Here is a 20,293-nt window from a genome sequence, read left to right as displayed (position 1 = left end):
ATGAAGCCCATGGGGAAGTGATGGGGAATGTGCCTGTGATTATCAGGAAGCTTTCCATGGATCAGTTATCTGTTAGCTGATCAGACACATTTTTTTTTAGGATCAGTGGGTATTTCAACAGCATTATCTTCGTGTATGAAGTTTATTCTTCAAAGGCTACTTAGTCCGCTGTGTGTTTGATTTACCGTACAATATCTCATGTTTTGTCAGAAGTTTTTTTCTATTATTTACTAGTAGGGCAGCGTGGACATTACTGGCTTTTTAATATTTGTTATTGAATTGTCTGCAGCAGCTCTTGTATAACTGGTGTAGACTGGATTCCTTCAATAATTCCACTACTAAGAAAGTGATGTCAGTGATTGTGAGCAACAGAGCTTCATAAATTCTGACTCTAGCGATGATGAGTTCTATGGGTTCAACGAAAACTAGAAGAGTACTCGAACTTTAAAGTCTCTCTTTTGTTAATGACAGTAATGATGGTTCTTAATGCCACTGTTGACTGCTGTTCAATTTACAAGGTTGAAATACAGTATTACTGTATTCTGTTATAGTTTATTAAATAGTTTAGTAAACCATGATTCAGAATATTTTTTTTCTTGTTTTCCTCCTCTAAAAACTAGGTGAGTCTTATGGTCAGGTGTGTCTTATAGAGCGAAAAATACGGTAATTGCAGCATTAGGGAAAGCAATACAGCATTTTAGATTAAATGACTTTAATCCCCTTATTTCAGAATTGCTAGGTCATTCTTTTTATAGGAATAGATTCAAAGTTTAAAAGTCATTAGCACAAGATAAGGGCCTTTCATCTCCAATTAAACTAGTAACAAGTTATTAGTGCTACATAAAATGATACAAAATCAAAATGTTCATTTTAAAAACATTATTTTGATTATAAAATATTTTGTTATTTAACATTACAAGATTTTTCAGCATAAAAAGGGAATGAAGGCTTGGATATATGTTCCTTTAAGGAGCTCAGAGGAGTGTACATGGATTACCCCATTTTAATTAATGTTTCCAATATGCCAGATTTATATGCTGGCCTACAATAATCATAGTAATTCTACAAAGATGTTGAAAATTTACTTTGCAAGCTAAAAATGTCAATAATATTTTAGTCTTTGGAAAAAAAACCAGCCTCTATAGAACATTCAAGATCAAATTCAGTTAAAGGATTCAAATGACATAATATGCAACACTTGTATATTGCTTTTATAAAAGCTACTCTCAATCTTTCTAGTGTTTGCCTAGTCAGCATTTACTTTCAATTCCAAAAACAGCATTTGGATTAAGATACAGCACTGCCAAAGTGCTTTACTGTTCACACTTGGCTGTTTACTGGCTAGTGCAAAATGACCAACTTATGAGCAACAGTTTTCAAAGTGGATGCCTAAACAGTCAATTATCACAGATGACTAATGAGGGCATTCTCATTTTAAGCCTCCAGATTTGACAATCAGAACTAACCACACAACCCTCATATCCTAACAAGGATTGTTTGCCTAGGTTTGAAAACTGGAGCTGAGCCCTGAAATGCTCATAACCTTCAAGAATTACCTGCCACTTTCTAGTTGTAACTCTGTTCAGAGCCCTTTATTTAAATAAGGAAGTGACAAGTGTGTGAATTATCACACACTTGGAACAATGTCATTAAAAATTTTTCTAAATGCCAACTTGCAGCAGTTCTCTAGTAATACATTCATCCTTTAAAACTAACACTACAACACGTATCACCTTCCAGCACAAAATACTTCACCAAACTAATTTGCTTGCTTTGATTTTCCAAAAAAGAATGGCTTATTTCTCTTATATGCCTAATATCACAAACAGGAACAGCAACACCTCCACTATCCTCCTACCTGTTTCGAGGCTAGTTAAACTACTTACTTACTCACAATTCCTTCTGTTACCTTTTCTTGCTTGCCCTTTGGTTATTTTATTGCAGTTCCTATGCCTTAGTTCAAACAATGTATCTTCACTGGTTAATTCTATATTCTTCTTGATGTTTCTGATTAATTACAAGTTCTCAATTTGAGATACTTTTTGCCCTCTAAATGTGGTATGGCTTCATTTTAGGCAACCATGTTTGAAAACTGTAGCTGAACATTGCAGGTCGTAAAAGGTATGGCTAAGGGGTGAGTGGCAACTTACCAGGTTTCAGGTAAGACCCATATATACCAAGTCTAAAAAATTTATGAGAATAATTAAACTGAAGATAGATTTATTTTAAAAAGCAAGACCATTTGTTGAATACCTTAAAAAGATATAAGAGGGTTTAACTCTGTTGAGTTTCAATATTAGCCGATTCATTAAATGGAAACCAAAGGGTTAAACAAGCAGTCAACTACACTAAAAGAAAGTTTATACTTCAGATCAAGATATAAAACACTATTTAAATAATAAAACTAGCTGCAAGAGAAAATGCTAATGTCATTTATATTACTATAAGCCATATAGCTTATACTCAACAGTTCTAGTGAAAAGTGCATCCAATTTGTCCATGCGGTATGTTGTCATTGTTTGTGAGATTTTTCTGGGTATTTTGTAGGACATAAAACCTTTAAAGAAAAAAGTTAAAATACAAGAACAGAACAGAACTACCAAAAACTACTAAGCATGCATGCCTAAAATCCTATTCTGACAAGTTAACTAGATGATGTCATAAAGAAAGCTATAAGTTATCAAAAAATTTATAGTTTATTTTCAAAAGTGGAATTAATGCTATTAACTAAAATACATTCAGTGTTTCATGTATAAACACTGACATCATGTTAGGCTTCACTTTCATGTACACTTATATGATAGTAAATCCAATCAAATACAATAGGACTTACTTATGAGTAATCATAAATATGATTACACTGAAAATGCTTAATATTACAGGACATGTTAAAGCACTTAATAGAATTCAACATGTCTCAGTAAGTTGCTCACTGTTCTGCTTTCTTTTTTTAGTTAATATCTGTGTTTACTTCTCTATGTTAGTTAACTAGACATACAACTACAAAAAATATCCCCAAGCCTCACTTACTCTATTTGAGCTCCATGAGCCACAAGAGCACTTATAGACTCCATACTACCAGAACGGGCTGCTTTGTGAATAGGAGTTTCACCAACATAATCCTAGAGGGGAAAATATAACAAGTTAATACCAACTATGTATGACATGAATTAAGGACTTTTGGACTGATAACAGCAGATGTGTAATGACAGAAAGCATTAGTAAAGAGACATAATCACAATAATTGGCCAAGGGCGGGAAGGACATTGATCATAAACCACCATGGATGATTTGCAGTGAAACACCAAGGGTTCTTGGCTATATGTCACCCACCATCAACTGAGACTATATACCCTCTCCCATTTTAGCATGCAAATACAGATTGAATTTGCATTCACTAAATGTCATTTCCTCTGCTCACCCATTCCTTATACCAGCATTCTTGTTTTCTATTTCTTGTGGTGACACTTTGCAGTATTCTGTTTAAGCATAACTAATCATTTAGTTTATTTTCATAAGGTAGATCCATTAATAAACAGTAATCCTATGCACAGTTCTATTAAAGCTTGCCTTCAGTGATCATTCTGTCTTAGCCTTAGCACTTCTTACTTGCAAAATGGAAATATTAATTGGCTGCCTTTGATCAGGTCTTTACATTAGTCACCTGGTATATTTTATGGTGTTTAATGTAGATGTGGGTATGTACATACCAGCATTCCTTGCTGCATTTATAAGAACTAGACTAAAACCAGATGAATCAACAGCAATCTCAGGCAGTGATTTAGAGCATATATTTTATGGCAGCAGACCTACAAGCAGATCTGCTAAACGGTCATGGATAAGCAGCAGCCTTTTTGGGATTCAAGGGCAGGGATGAAGCCTATATGCAAATAAGTGACTCAGGGTCCCCTGCTGATTGGTGGTTTCAGCTAAGTTTCAGAAAATGGGAGAAGGCATCTTTGCCATCAGCTAACAACTCTGTTTCCTTCTGTGTCCCATTCCCCCCCACCCCCCGCCCCGCCGAGTCTGGAACCAGCCTGGGACCAGAAGAGGCCACCTCACACGAGTGTAAAGTCTGAATGCAATCAATCTGGACTAGCAGTTATGGTATGAATAATAAATATGGAACTACCACTACAGGAAACCTGGGATTTGAAGAGGTAGCACTTTGACAATCAGAATGGACAGTCAAGCAATTTTATAACTTCTGTATAAGGCAATATTCTTTCCTTCCACTTCAGGTATATTAGTTAATTCAATGCTATTATAATACTGGGAATAAGTTGACTAAACAAATACATATATTCTACTCAGATTTCAGTGTTTTAAATAGGAAGAGATCCTTAATATATGCCTTAATTACCATCCCCCAAATCCCAAGCATTAAGGCAGTTTAATAACTATAGCACTGTTATTTGCTAACATCTATACAACTAAGCTTTTTAAAAGAAAAAAATTCAAAGCTGATACCTGTTTGTTTATGTTAGCTCCCGACTGAATTAACCAGATGAGACACTGAGGATGTCCTCCAAAAGCAGCGATATGGGCTGGTGTTTGGGCAAATCGTGTTGTACAGGCATTTACAGAAGCTCCCACTCTTACTAACTGCATTAAGCAGTCCAGCTTTAAAAGAAAACAAGAAGAGATGGGGGAACATGTTTAATTAACCAAATATTACATATATCAGCTTCAAGTACTAGTATTCTTGGCCAATGATGGCTCACTAGAAAGTCATTCAATAACCTAGTTCAGATGTATAGAAATGTCATGGTTTGTCATTGTAAGAATAAATGTCAGGCTTGCACATTCCTCCTTTCCATCCTCCTCCACATACAAGGTGAGAATTAACAATTTTGAACTAGTCACAGTTTCTTCAGTATGTCTGAACTCTGATAATTGTGGTTGATTACTGTTCTGGTTTACAATTAGAATGGACTAATATTAATAGTTAAGATGTAAGAAAGACCAGAGGTATTGGAAGAAATGTATGCAATATTTGATCAAACCCAATCTTATTTTACTGCTTTAACAAGAAGCAACTTGTATAACCAAGCAAGCATATAAACCTATACTATCTGGCATAATTACAAACTTGTGCTTGTTTACTTAGAAACCCAATTCTGTTCAGTGGAGCTTGATTATTTACTTACAAGTATGAGAGCATAGAGTGCAGCCTGAGGTAGAAATGCTTTCATTTTCTAGCAGGGTATCTGTGTCACAATAATCTGAGGTAAGAAACAGTCAACCAATATGAAATACCAGTTCAAAAGGGCAGCAGATGAATGATACTTGCTTCAAATATCTCTAATTTAGATCAGAAATCACCAGAAGGTAGCAAGTAACAATGAATGCTGTATTTGCTCCTTTTTTGAAAATGGTTTATTATTAGATTTATATCCTGCTTCGTTCTTACAAAGAACTCAAAGTGACTTACATAATTCTCCTTCTCCTGTTCTCAATATTACAATCACAACAACCCTGAGAGGTAGACTGGGCTGAGAGTCTGTGCCTGGCCCAAAGTCACCCAATTGGCTCCATGGCTGAGCGGGGACTAGAACCCAGATCGTCCGAGCCCCAGTCCCACACTCTTAACCACTACACCACACTGGCTCTTAAGTGTGCTGAAGTGCATCATGCAGTTGAGTACTGTATGTTACAGCATGCACAAAGAATCATTCTTTGCAACTACACGTATCTTGCATAAAAATATTCCTATTACGTATTTGTCTTGTCATAAAACATTTCATTCATTCTGAACATAGAAAATACTTCACAGGAGTTAGGGTTCCCCAGAATTCTAATTTTTGAAAAATGGAAGAATACCTCCAGATGCCATTTTCCCCCACAGGAACTTCACTTGTCTTTTTATCTCCCCTCACACACTTGCAAATGAAGAATGGAAAGTGGGAACTGTCTATATTGGAAACTCATGCAAGCCTAGTTTCATTATGTTTGGACTTGTATCATGTAATTTGAAAGTTCACAGCCTGAAACACAATAGTTTTATGGCTTACCCTTTAGACTTCTTTATGAACCTCAGTATTCAAATTCTAAAGTCCTCCAAACCCTTTACCATCCAGCTACTAAACCTGCTTTATCCCACTTAACATTCAGCTGTTGCCCACACGTTTGACTTACAGCAAACAAAAGACAAGTGAGAGGAACCTGACATCTCCCACTGAAGTGTCACTATGAGTGTTGGATAACACTCAACCCTCCACTATGTTTACCAGCTGTTACATGTGGACATACTACTCTAATAGAATCTTACAGTTTCAGATGTTCAGATTAGTTAATACATATCTGTATATTACAGTAACAACATATCTACTTCAAAAGCCAACCCCCCATGCACTATCATACTAAATTATACTGAACACATTGGGTCTATCTGCACACAACAAAAAACCAGGCTTCTGAAGTATCCTGGTTTTATGAACTGCATTCTTAGGTATGCTGCCCAATCAGTAACACTTGCCTTCTCCAAGCAAGGCACGGATCCTTTGTCTACAGCCTATTGTGACACAGAAGTTGGGATCGATTCATTCCATTTTTTCCCCTTAATATTTCAGGACAGTCCAGCCAACATTCCAAAATTCCAACTGCCAAAAACTGCATGATTACTAGAGATACAAGGGAGGCTTTAAAAAAAAACTTCATTCCTGGTCATATGTTCTGCAAGAGTAATCCAAATAGCAGTGAACCAAGCACAGTATTTCTGTGCCCCCACCCTCAGATTTAGTTCATAAAAGACAATGAGGAACTCTGAACATAAATGAAGTTTCCATGGGGACATTGAAACATTTTGTGGCCCATTTACCAATTATTTAACTTTACCTGGAAGTGCTAAAATGCATTTTATATCCAGCTAGCCTAAAGAGATGTGTTTGTTTTTGGCCATAGCCAAACTAATTCTTACTCCTTTTACGGCCGTGATGTCAAATATGTGGTCTTCCATAATCCCTCACCAGTGGCTATTCTAGTTAGTCCCGACAGGAGTTGTAGTCTGCCAACCTATGTAGGGTGACAAGTTCTCCACTCTTGCGTTAAAGGATTATTTAAGGATTAAAGCAAACAAAAACAAAACATAGAGAAAAAATATTGAAGAACATTTCAAATTATAGTTCACACCAAGACATCACATATTAGAATGATTGGCTGTCAAAGATAGTACTGTATTTTGATATATTTAAACCTTAGCAATGTTTATAGATTTATATGTTCTCTAGTAGTTTAAAAATTGAACTTCTTTTATACACTGGTTTTTGCCTAATAGAAAAGCAGTTTAAAAGATTAAACAAAATATTTAATACCAACCATGTCTATTTAAGTATATTAGACCTTCTCTTTCCCATACCCCTCTACTACGTTTATCAGCTATTACATGCCACTGGGAATAAATGATTAACTTTGAATTCAGTTCATGGAAATATAACATTCTGTTTTCACATTGCTTGTATTATTATGGAGGTTGAAAATCAAGAAGCTGTAGTCTTAGGGCAATTCTCTATCAATTTTGTTTGTTCATTTAGACTGGCCTAACTGTCTGCTGTGCATCTGTGACTACAACATGGTAACTTCTAGAAACCCTAATTTGTAGTTGTCCAGAGATGGAGCTGTCTACCAGTTTGCTGTGCCTAGGTTCCTTAAGGAATGTAGAGGGAAAAAAGAGGGTGAATGTCTTTTACCTCAGGTAATACAAATTCTCACTTAGGTCAACTGGGAATTTTAGTTCTTTTTCTGTTTAAACTTGCATACAATTGTGCATTAAATGCAATGTATCACTTCGCCAATTCTAGACAGCAAACCAATTCTGTATTCTCCATGGTACAACCTTTCCAACAGGTTGGTATCATTCATTCGCTGCAGTTGATAGTACAATATAACATACAAGCTTCCATTATTACCCTATTCTAGCATTCAGCAAGATGGTATCTGCAAATGTGCTGGACTACAACTCCCACCATTCTTTAATCAGCATCGTATCAGTCCATATCCGCCCTCCTGCCCCTTGAGATTGGTGACAGATGCCCATCTCTGCCAACCCTCTGTGAAAGATATTAGGAGGGTGAATACCCAGAGGGTCTTCTCTGCGGTGGCGCCCAACTTATGGAATGCGCTCCCCAGAGAGGTCCGCCTGGCGCCGTCGTTATTTGCTTTTCAGCGCCAGGCCATTTATTTAAATATTTAATTTAAATATTTAAAGTTATTTAAACATTATTTTAATTGCTGATTTTATTTATTTTTATATTTATGCCAGGATGTTTCCAGTTTTTTATGTATTTATTTGGTTGTGTTGGAAGCCGCCCCAAGGCTTTTGCGAATGGGGTGGCATATGAGACTTCCAAATAAATAAATAAATCACTAGATGGGGATAAGAGTTGTAGTTCAACATATTTTGAGGACACCAAGTTGGAGAAGTTTGCATTATACATAAACTGAAGCAATGCAAAGGGAGTTATAGGAGAAGGGTGGACAGTAGAGTAATATTTAGCTTTTACACAATGCTTCTTCAAAATAAACCATGTTATATCATCAAAATAACAAACTAATTTTAATCAAGTTTAAATCAAGATATATCTCAGACAGAAACACATTTGTTTCCAGTTATATAGCACCTTTATGACAGCTGGGCAGCAATAGATTTCTGGATGTTTTAGACTTCAGCATTGTGGATCACTGGCTTGCTGGCAGGCGCCACTTCTACTTTATATTAGGCAAGGGAAGTGGAGATCCACCAAGCTTTTATGCCGAGTATTCTTTTTGATGTAAAAATTAGCAGATTTTTGTATGCATGCAATCAAGCCATTCATGTAAATACTGCACAGGTCTTTCCTGCACAGCAAAAAAAAAAAAAAATCCCTACTAGCTAATGAACAGGTAATACGTTTCCTTAAAAGGGGAATGCTGAAATTATAAACAACCATAATTGTTATGAGCAGTTACAGAACTGAAACTACTACGAGATCACTCAAGAGGATCGACTCCCACAAAACACAGTATGGTATGACTTGAATCCAATCTAGGAAACTGCTGTAGTGCACCTTACCTCTTTAAGAATGTTCCTGTTTTAACCATAAGCAGCTTAGTTCCACTCTGCCACCTCCCTGAAACTTTCTTTGATCACAAAGTGCAGATTTCTCTTCAACTAGTCATTGTTTCACAATCTTTTGATTGAAGTTTGACTCCATTATATCTTATCTTGCTGATTTGGGTTAATAGTTTAAAAATTGTAAATGTAGTCTTGTTTGTAATAGGGTTGTAATAAGATTTACCTTTATTCAAAATTATTTTTAGAAACGGAAATGTATAAGCTTATAAACTTGCCAGGGAGGTGCACCTGGCACTGATCCCTTACTTATTTTGGTACCAGGATGAAACCTTTTTATTTTCCTGGCATTTTGTTAAATGGTACTGCATTTTAAACTGCTTTTTATCCTATTGGCACAGCATAATTTGGTTTTATTATAGTATTATACATTATTACTATTTATGGTTAGTAATGTTGTGAGCTGGAGCCTGGGGTCGGACTAGATGGCCCAGGAGACCCCTTCTGACCTGCTGTTTCTATGTTATTGTTGGTAGCTGTGATATAGTGTATATTTTGTTTTTAGACTGTTTTAATGTACATACTGTTCTGAGAGCTGTTGCTAATTGAACAATGCATAAAAAGCCATTAAAAAACAAAGAAGACCGGTTGAAAACTGTTTTTATTCACTCTAGATTTAAGAAAGCAATTTAACAAAAATACACAAATCTCCATCTAACAAAAGATAATAATTTTATTTCCATCCTCTTAAATATAAAAATTGTAGGCACATTTTGCTTTGGAATGCAACTGACCTCGTTGCCAATTGACAGAATTAGATTGCAAATACAATCACAAAGAACTTCTTGGCATGCTGGTCTTAAAGGCTAAGAGTGCTGCATACTGTTTATTTCCTCTGTCCTAATAATATCCTGGGGTTTCATCTTTTTGGCAAAGCTAAGGATGATGACAGAATGAGGGATCAGCAAACATTATGAGTAGAAGAAAGGAAACATGAGCAGCAATAGTTCATGGATAGGAATTTGGCAAACTGTCAGCTTATGAAGTTGTCTGCACTTGCTTACCTGACAAGAGAGTATATATTTATTATTTATTAAAAACATTTATATACATTTGATTAGCATATTTTCAAAACAGTTTGCACAATGTATGTGAGAAATTATTTGTAAGCACTCTATTCAAGTATGAAAAACATCTAAAATGACTACATTATGGTATCAAAAGTTCAATCAAATATAAACAGATTGTTGCTTGGGTCACATTTGGCTTACTAAGCATTGCAAATTTCAGTATCCTTAAGTTATGTGATTATAGCTAATGAGACTAACAAAAAGCAATAATTCAGACAACAACCCTATATCCAGTCTGAGAGTAAATCCCACTGAATTCATTGGGCTTACTTCTGCGTTAATGTGCTTAGAATTACACTGTAAGTGGAATACTGTTTCGTATGTCTAGTGCTCTTTTTCTTTTGAATGTGAAGCTTTTTTATTCTAATGTGTGTGTTTTAATTATTAAACAAACAGGTTTTATTTATGCACATGGTTTGCCTTGAGTGCCAGTTTTCTTGGCAGAAAGGTAGGGTACAAAGCAAATAAAGGTGGCATGCTTGAGATTCTTAGTAGTATCACTTAATTTCAGCAAGCATAGTGCATCATGCATTTTCAATTCATGCTTGGACAAGTTATATAAGCTTAAAATTAAAACATGACAGAAATATGCTTGAGGGAATGGATTTTCTATTAACATAATGGGAACCAAAATGTAATTGGCAAGCCAAACTCAAAATTACAGTGAACTACTTCTGTAAAAGAAAGTAATAAGCAATTAATACCAAAAGTTGCTAAGTCTTTGCAAGACAGAGGCAAAACTAATCAGTAAATAAAACCTGCCCTTCAAATACAGAAGCACTATTAAATATTGTGTAAATGTTAAGCAGCAATTGAGTTTTAAGTTGATATAAAGCTTCTTGCAAGTAATTGAACTAAAAGAAAAAAGATAGGTTCCATATGGTACATGCAGAAAAAAGTGGTTGAACAAATACTTATTACTTTAACTGTGATTCACTATCAAAGGACTTTTCCCTGAAAGATTTATTGTTGCTAAATACAAGGCAGAGGCCACCTTGTTATTTGAGCATGGTTTCTTCCAGCACTTAATACTGTTGCCATTAACAGATCAAAATAATGAACTGCCTACAAGTGCATACAGGGGGGTTGAATGTCAAACAGATGGTTGTTTCAAAAACTCTAAGTCACAACCAAAAATAGTATGTGAAAAGGTAAGTCTTTACTAATTAACTCAAGATCACCCCCACCCACTACCTAGGTTGAAAAATGACCCTTTCAAAAGAAAAGAACAGTGGGTGGGGCCATGTTCTCTCTACTAGTCACTGACTGACACAGTACCTATGCATTTAAAAATTAGATTAATATTCATACATTCAATCTCCACCAACTGATAGAAGGTTCCTGAACACCATCTCTTGGGGAAGAAAAAAGAAATAGGTCATTCTGAAACCCATTATGTAGTATACCTTGCCCCAAGCTACAGGAGAGGCCATTCTACAGCCACAGCTAAAGAACACTGAGCATAGAAACAAGAGAGTAATGCATCTTACTGCCCAGAGGGTTCATCTCCAAATTCATTCCTGTCTTTCCTGCTATGTTTTGTTTTCTAAGAGCCTGGACACAGTATGACCCAATGAAAGCTCTTTTAAAATTCTAAATTTTGCCACTGTTTTCTGTAGGTAAACTTCCAATCCATGGTATTGGTCAAGGGATGGCAGGAGGGAGTGAGAAAACAGGAATACCTAGTTGAGGTTTTAATAGCTTAATGTATCTTGGAATTAAGGGGGAAGGAATGTACACCCTCAGTCCACCAAGTGCTCAAACAGGCAGGCTTACTGTAGTATTACACAGGACAGCAAAGGAAGGTTTCAGAAGGATAACAACTCCTCTACAAAACTCAAACAGCAGAACCAGGCTCCTGTTCCAGAATGGCTGAATAGGGACACTCCTGTTTACACATCATTCTCTTACTACCTAGACAGCAAATTCATCATACAGTGATCTTATCCTCTTAAGTGTATTCTTAGACTCTTCAGTGTGTTCACAGGAATGTCAGTGGAAAGACTGGAATACCCCGAAACTGGTACCCACCATATGTCTGATTACAACCAGATTGGAGAAGGCTGGTCTAAAAGATAAAAAGTGCGCATATACTCTACATTTTGACTCTGCTACTCCCACACCCGCAAAAAATCCCAAGAAATGGAAATATCGCGCATGAGCGTTAGGATGTTTTGGAATTAAGTGGGAGCATCTCGAAGCTATATACTGGTATAACCTGAACTAAGCCCATCCATGGATGGGCCAAGTTTGAATTCCACTTCATCCGGGAATACTTCCATTGCTCCTTCGTGGTTACTCCTAGAACAGGAGGCATCTGCGATACAACCCTGGATCTCCTCGTCATTTTGAACCTTTGCTAATTGGGAAACGGGACCAGCAAACCAGACAACGCAAGCTGACTAAAACAAATGTTTATAAACAAAACAAAAAAAGGATACCGTAAGCAACACATCTAGTAATAAACCCGCCACGGTGGTTGACATTTTAACGGTTCCCTCTTATCCTATTCAACCATAGCGCCCCGCCCCCGAAACTTTATCCGAAAAACTTGCTGAAGAAAGGTAACAAGCGAGGCGACTTTCTTTGCCGTATAGAATAGATGCAGGGGGTCGACGCGGCCTCCTTCTCCCCCACCCCAAGACCCCTGTGCGAATAAGGCGGGATAAACGCTCTAAGATGGCGGCGGCGGCGAGCGCGCCCGCCCGGCCGCCCGCCGTTGCTATCCACGAATGACTCGAAGCAGAAGATCGAAGCGCCGCTCCAACGACCCGCGCGAATCAAGAGGGCTGCAGCGGCTCGCGCCCCGCAGCCAATGAGCTGCGCCGTCTCGCCTAGTCAGCGGACTTCCCCGCGCGGGAGGTGGCGCGCGATGCTTCCCCCTCCCCCTCCCAGTACCTTTCCAAAATGAGCGGCCCAGTGGATGGGCGTCCACCCGTAGAAGGAATCCTCGGCTGCCAAGGTTTCGCGGGACGCGCCCTGGAGCAGAGCGCACAACACCGACAAGTCGCCGTCGCGGCAGGCGCGGTGCAGCGGGAAGCGCAGGCTCAGCAGCTCTTCGCTGGAAAAGCCTGCCTCCGGGCCGGATCCCAGCGACATGGCGGCAGCACGGAATGCCGGACGGAGATCAGACGGCGCTCCAGGGAAAACGACCGTTTCCCAGTCGAGCTCGAAGCTCCCAACTGCCTCCACGCCGCCTCAGCTGCCGAACACAAAGAAACCGGGGCGGGGCTGACGAGACTCCGCCCCCGCGAGGGGCGGGGCGGCGAGCGCTCCGCCAGGCCCGAGCCGGGAATGCGGCTGGCCGGTCCCTGGGCGTGGCGCTGGAGGCGGGCCGAAAAGATTTCCAAAAAGGCGCTCGAGCGGCCGCTCTCGGTTGCTGGCCGAGCTTGAGTCCGCCGCCCGCCCGCCCTTGGTTTTCATGATCCCGTCCGGTGCGTAATCTTCCCCTTTCTTCTCCTCCCAACAATCCCTGATTAGAGCAGCCTTTTCCATCGGGTGCCTCCCAGATGTCTCGGATTACAACTCCCATCATCCTTTGTGTGAACAGAGCGGTGGACTAGATGGATCTTGGAGCTGATCAGCATGGATTTTGCGATGTTTTTGTTTGCTCCGACACATCCGGAGAGCATAGGGCTGGGGAAGGCCGACTTGTAGCAGGCAAGAGTGCCTAAGGCCTTCCAGTCTGGAAGTCACTCCCACCATCATGGCTTGAAACTTGCCTAAGGTTGCAACCTTGGGAGTAAGCCAGCCTTGAATGCACTGGCCATGGCTTCCCAGTAAACATGCAGAGGATGTATGGGGCTGCTCGCTGATGTTGCTGCGTGGAGCCAACTCAGCTCTGACTTATGGTGGCTCTGTGAATGAAAGCCCTCCAAAATGATCTGTCTACCACAGCCCCGCTCAACTCAATTTCAAGGCTGTGGCTTCCTTTACAGATTCAGTCCATCTCATATTTGATTTTCTTTTTTAACGTCTACCTTTGATTTTCCCTACCATGATTGTATTCTTCAGGGAGTCTTGCCTTCACATGATGTCTCCAAAGTATGACAGCCTGAGTTTTGTCATTTTTGCTTCAAGGGAAAGCTCTAGATTGATAAGATCTAGGACCCACTGATGGGGAGTTGCAGGGCCGCATTGCAGAAAAGTGCATTCACTGGTGCTCTGTCCTAAGAAAATGTGTACATAGTAGCAGCCACACCATGAAATAACAAGCATGTCTTCTCAGAAATAAAGTTCAATGGGGCTTACTAAGGTGGCAAACAGCTGCTCATAAATGACAGCTGCCATTTATTTATTTATTTATTTATTTATTTACTCACATATTTATATGCTGTCTCTAACTGCCAGAATGGCCTCCTAGGTGACTCACACAATAAAATTGAACACCAGGAGGATGTAAAAAGGAGTTCAATGGAGCATACTCCTGAGTAGAGATGATTCCATATAAGTGGCTCCTAGCACTACTAATCAAAACAATTGTGCAGCTATTCTGTCTTTCCTTAACAGATTCTCTGTGATAAGAACAGCAATAGAAGAAGAGTGGGAAAACACAAGAGGGTTACATGTGAAAGACTTCTGCCCTTCTAATAAAATACCATGAATGAGGCAGGGAGATTGTACAATAAAGGTATAATCTGGAAGGACCCTGAATGTATTTTGGATTCCAGTCGTGTTGTTCAAGCTTTGTATATGTTCCTGGCTAAGTGGTGAAAACAGATTATGGGAGACTGTATAAATAAGGAAATCATTATGGGACGCTAGTTGGAAAATGTTTTTCCCCAACTGTTTTCATAAACCTTTCTGTAGAAATAATTTACATGGACAGAGGAGGGCACAATATTTACATTTTTCTTTTGGGCTTTTTGCTATCAGAACATAGGCATCTATAGCTAGATACTTGGAAATATTATTTCCCCCTATTTCATAAAGTACATGCAATTATATCTTTGTTTTCTAATTTGTAATGTTCACTCCTTCATGTACTCCCCTCAAATATTTGTGAAATGGGTGGAGTGGAACAACTGTTCACACAAGGAGGCTATTCATTAAGTCCAACAGCCCTACCTTGGCCTCATTTCTGTAAAATGTGTCAGCTATCGGATGAAATCCTAATAATAATATTATTAATAATAATAATATGCAGTGGTCAGTATCAAAAGAGCTACTTTAGAAATATTTAAGGGCTTGGTGTACCTGGTAGGATTTTAAAAAACACCCTCTCCTTTCTTGCAACAGCATAATTCCATGCCATATGACAACATGTTTTTGAAAGATATCTCAGTTTTAAACAGTTTGCCATGGCCCATGGAGTGCTGTTAAAACCTCCTTTGACACCTGTAATTCATTGTGTGATTCTTTTTGGATCTTAATCTTTTTGAAAAAATTAAGGATACACTATAAATACGTTTTAATCTGAGTTGTTCCTAAGCCCCAAGCCCTTTAACAGAATTATTAATTTGGTGTACTGCATATTAAAATTGTACATCTTATTTTGAGATTATACACACACACACACACATATATATACAGGGATTTTATTTATATGCTTGCACAAGTTTTTAAGTCTGCATCTGCCTGGGCAAAAGCCAAGATTCTCATGGTTTCACCAGCTGGGTCTTTCCATCATGACACTCCAGATAAAATTGGAAAAGCTGGCAAGCTTATAGTAGTCACTGTTCATCTATAATGGAAAAGTTTCAACTGACTGATAGTCCTAGTTCTGAGATTACACTGACCTTAGAAAGGCCTGTAATTTTCCATGAAGAAAATCAAACTGTGTAGGGTTAAATGTATGTTTTTAAAAAGAAACTGCAAGAGAACAAATAATTCCAGTAATGTACACAACAGCAAGGAACCCCATGCTCTGTTCCAGCCCTGCTTTCACAAGATTCTGTGCTGGAATATATGAAAAGGCAAAGGTGCCTGCGCATAACTCTGCCGATAAGTACCCCAGGAAGTTCATGCACTAATACATGGGAATGTTATGAGTTCCAATTATGGTGTGCAGCAAAATATAACCCCTCTAATTTAGAAATGAAACATCGGAAATACTTCAGACTTTATTCCAGTGATAATTGGTTCGTGCAACAAGGCAAGACATTTTAATGTGTATGTGTTTATTTTTGTTGTACTAAATGCCAGAAAAATATGAAAGAAATCTCTGAGTAGATGGGAGGGCACAGTGAACATATGCAAAGCACTCTGGACTTACCACATTTTCCTGATATAAACACACTGTATGTACCTCAATATATGGAGATGTACTTCTGCCCTTCATATTTAACCAGGACCGGCACTGCAAATAGGAATGTACATGTGGCAAGCATTCTAAGCAGAATTAATTGTGATTCTGTCCCCAAGTTGTTATACAGTTGCATTAAAAAAACTGAATCTCAACTTAAAGAACTTAAGGGAAGTTTAGAAAAAAAATCATTTGTTGACATACAATTTGGTCTTTAAGATCTAAACATGGATTTAGTGAGATAAAAGAAAAGTACTAGAGGATAATATAGTCCTAGAACATCCATCATAGTAGTCAAGATTACAAGGAAACGGAAGTCTTGAAAAACTGGTCAAAGAGGAAGCTGCCTATAGATGAGATAGGGCACAAAACTCACATACTTGTTCCTTCTGTTCTGCTGGAAAGGGACAAATGGGTGGGTAAACAGACCAAGTTATCACAGAGCAGATTAAGCAAGAGTTAAAGAGCAAAACTGTGTTGTAGGACAATTAGGGCAGCCTGTAGTGTTAAAGCTTTCTGCCACTGCTGCAGAACTACCCAGTGAAGGATAATTACAGGTATCATTTCTGACCATACACAAGGCGTAGCAATATGGGTCAAGGGCTTGTCTAACAGGTTAACAAGTTTGTGTTATTCTTATGAGTGCCTCAAGTAAGTTAAGGCAAAACTAGGGGATCGTTCTGTATACTCATGAAGGTTGCATGCATATGAAAGTGGACAATGTCACTGGTTACTTCTGCTGAGGAGATGTTTTCAAGTGTTAAAAATGTTGATTCATCATGTTTGACACTAGCAAGCTACAAGGACACTATGGGATTGCTGCTGATCCAAATGGACAATTAACATACAGCAGTATCTACATACAGCAGAGTTCCAAAAGTATTTCCACTATCATTTCCCCTTCCCTTTCTGTCTTATTATTGCAGCATTAAATCAGCCATGAAAGAAGAAGCCACCTTTAGATGCCACCTTTAGATGCCACCTTCATGACTAGGTTTGCACAATCATGGCAAGAAAAGAGAGTGTCTACTATAGAATGGTATATAAAAACCCTAAATAAATGAATAAAATATTAAAATAAGAGCCACAGTGGCTTCTTTTCCCCACCTCCCATGCAGTTTGCTTGATTACCCTTGTAATGCCTTGCCTCCCACATCATTCAGATCTGGTGAGGTGTGCGTCAGGGTTAGGGTCAGGGTCATCAGGAGAGGCTTTAAAACCACTCTAGAACCCATGGTTTGTTGTAGAGTCTGGGGGGGGGGGGGTTAGGTCACTTCCCAATGCCCATCTTGCTGTGTTTGAATGACATGGGGAGCCTTGTCTGGCAAGGGTAATTAGGCAAATTGGATGTTGCGCGTCTGCCCTGGGGTGGTGGTGCTGTGAGGGCTTCTTTCCCCCATGTGATTGTTCAGCCATTGACCCTTAAAAAGCCAGGCATTCAGACTTGCTAGGGACATATAGGGGTGCCAACTGTTTATCTGATTGTGTACCTGTGTCTTTAACCTCAACTTGACAAGTAGAAATTAGCAAGTATTACTGTTTTAACCCCTTCATGGATCACTGCCTTGCCATGGTGAAAGGACTTGTGTAGCGCAATAAAGCTATGAGCTATGCCATGCAAGGGCACCCAAGACAGACAGGTCATAGCAGAGAGCTCTGGCAAAAGGTGATCCACTGGAGAAGAAAATGGCAACCCATTATCCTTGCCATGAAAACCCCATGGACAATACCAAAATGCAAAGAAATACAACACCAGAAGATGAGCCTCTCAGGTAGGAAGGTGTCCAATGCGTTACTGGGGAAGAGCAGAGGGCTAGTACTAGTAGTGCCAGAAAGAATGGAGTGACTGGGTCAAAGCTGAAAGGACACTCAGTTGCTGATATATCTGATGGTGAAAGGAGAGTCTGATGCTGTAAAGAACAATACTGCATAGGAACCTGGAATGCAAGATCTATGAATCAAGGTAAGTTGTTGTTGTTAGTTGCAAAGTCATGTTTGACCCATTGCGACCCCATGGACAACATTCCTCCAGGCCCTCCTGTCCTCCACCATCTCCCGGAGTCCACCCAAGATGTTCAGTCTTGTCATCTCTTGTTCACCTCAGAAGAAATGGAGTAGCTTTCCTAGTCAATAAAAGAGTAGGAAAAGCAGTACTGGGATACAATCTCCAAAATGACAGAATAATCTCAGTTTGAATCCAAGGCAAACCATTCAACATCACAGTAGTCCAAGTCTATACCCCAACCACTGGTGCTGAAGAGGCTGAAGTTGGCCAGTTCTATGAAGGCCTACAACACCTTCTAGAATTAACACCCAAAAATGATGTCCTTATCATCATGTGGGATTGGAATGCTAAAGTAGGAAGCCAAAAGGTAACAGGAATAACAGGCAAGTTTGGCCTTGGAGTACAAAATGAAGCAGGGCACAGGCTGGTAGAATTTTGTCAAGAGAATACAATGGTCATAGCAAACACTCCTTTCCAACAACCCAAGAGACGACTCTACACATGGACATCACCAGACGATCAACACAGAAATCAGATTGACTATGTGCTCTGCAGCCAAAGATGGAGAAGCTCTATACAGTCAGTAAAAACTAGACCAGGAGCTGACTGTGGCTCAGATCAAGAGCTTCTGGTTGCAAAATTTAGGCTTAAGTTGAAGAAAGTAGGGAAAAGCACTAGGCCACTCAGGTATGACCTAAATCATATCCCTGATGAATATACAGTAGAGGTGACAAATAGATTTAAGGAATTAGATCTGATAGACAAAGTGCCTGAAGAACTATGGATGGAGGTTGGCAACATTGTACAAGAGGTAGAAACTAAAACCATCCCAAAGAAAAAGAAATGCAAGAAAGCAAAATGGCTGTCTGAGGAAGCTTTGCAATAGCTGAGGAAAGAAGGGAAGCAAAAGGCAAGGGAGAAAGGGAAAGATACACCCAATTGAATGAAGAATTCCAGAGAATAGCTAGAAGAGACAAGGCCTTCTTAAATGAACAGAGTAAAGAAATAAAAGAAAACAATAGAATAGGGAGGACCAGAGATTTCTTCAAGAAAATTGGAGATATGAAGGGAACATTTCATGCAAAGATGGGCATGATAAAGGACAAAAATGGCAGGGACCTATCAGAGCAGGAGATATTAAGAAGAGGTGACAAGATTTCACAGAACTATACAAGAGAGAACTTAACATCCCTGATAACCACAATGGAGTGGTCACTGACCTTGAGCCAGACATCCTAGAATGTGAAGTCAAATGGGCCTTAGGAAGTCTGAGCAACAACAAAGCTAGTGGAGGCAACAGTATTCCAGCTGAGCTATTCAGAATCCTAAAAGATGATGCAGTAAAAGTGCTACACTCAATATGCCAGCAAATTTGGAAAACTCAACAGTGGCCACAGGATTGGAAAAGGTCAGTTTACATTCCAATCCCAAAGAAGGGCAATGCCAAAGAATGTTCAAACTAATGCACCATTGCACTCATTTCACATGCTAGCAAAGTTATGCTCAAAATCCTACAAGCTAGACTCCAGCAGTATGTGGAGCAAGAACTACCAGAAGTATAGGCAGGATTTCAAAGAGGGAGAGGAACTAGAGATCAAATTGCCAACATATGCTGGATCATGGAGAAAGCTAGGGAGTTTCAGAACTACTTCTGCTTCATTGACAATGCTAAAGCCTTTGATTGTGTGGATCACAACAAATTTTGGCAAGCTTTAAAGAGATGGGAAGACCAGAGAGGTTTCTCAAGAGACACATCTTATTGGTCTCTTGAGAAGCCTGTATGCGGGTCAAGAAACAACAGTAAGAACTGGACATGGAACTACTGATTGGTTCAAAATTGGGAAAGGAGTACAGCAAGGCTGTAT

At 39.2% G+C, this 20,293-nt stretch overlaps 1 protein-coding gene across 3 annotated transcripts in view; it reads right to left on the bottom strand.

Moving 5' to 3' along the window:
* The window catches only part of ANKRD10 (ankyrin repeat domain 10), a 33,213-nt gene extending 19,840 nt beyond the window's left edge, over nucleotides 1-13,373 (bottom strand). Inside the window, exons 1-3 of one of the 3 annotated variants that reach the window (XM_044428268.1) lie at nucleotides 13,078-13,373; nucleotides 4,471-4,623; nucleotides 3,031-3,122 (exon numbers count right to left, since the gene is read on the bottom strand). In XM_044428268.1, the coding sequence (XP_044284203.1) occupies nucleotides 3,031-3,122; nucleotides 4,471-4,623; nucleotides 13,078-13,278 (446 nt within the window). In that variant the 5' untranslated portion in view covers nucleotides 13,279-13,373. Of the gene's footprint in view, nucleotides 1-3,030; nucleotides 3,123-4,470; nucleotides 4,624-6,478; nucleotides 8,143-8,618; nucleotides 13,014-13,077 lie in introns of those variants that run through there. The other 2 variants (XM_044428270.1, XM_044428269.1) reach the window with 2 other exon arrangements.
* Between the last annotated feature and the right edge of the window lie 6,920 nt (nucleotides 13,374-20,293).

The sequence above is a fragment of the Varanus komodoensis genome, unplaced genomic scaffold (assembly GCF_004798865.1).
Source record: "Varanus komodoensis strain SLA01 unplaced genomic scaffold, ASM479886v1 scaffold2, whole genome shotgun sequence".
Taxonomy (NCBI): Eukaryota; Metazoa; Chordata; class Lepidosauria; order Squamata; family Varanidae; genus Varanus; species Varanus komodoensis.
This window is presented reverse-complemented; position numbering and strand designations above follow the sequence as displayed.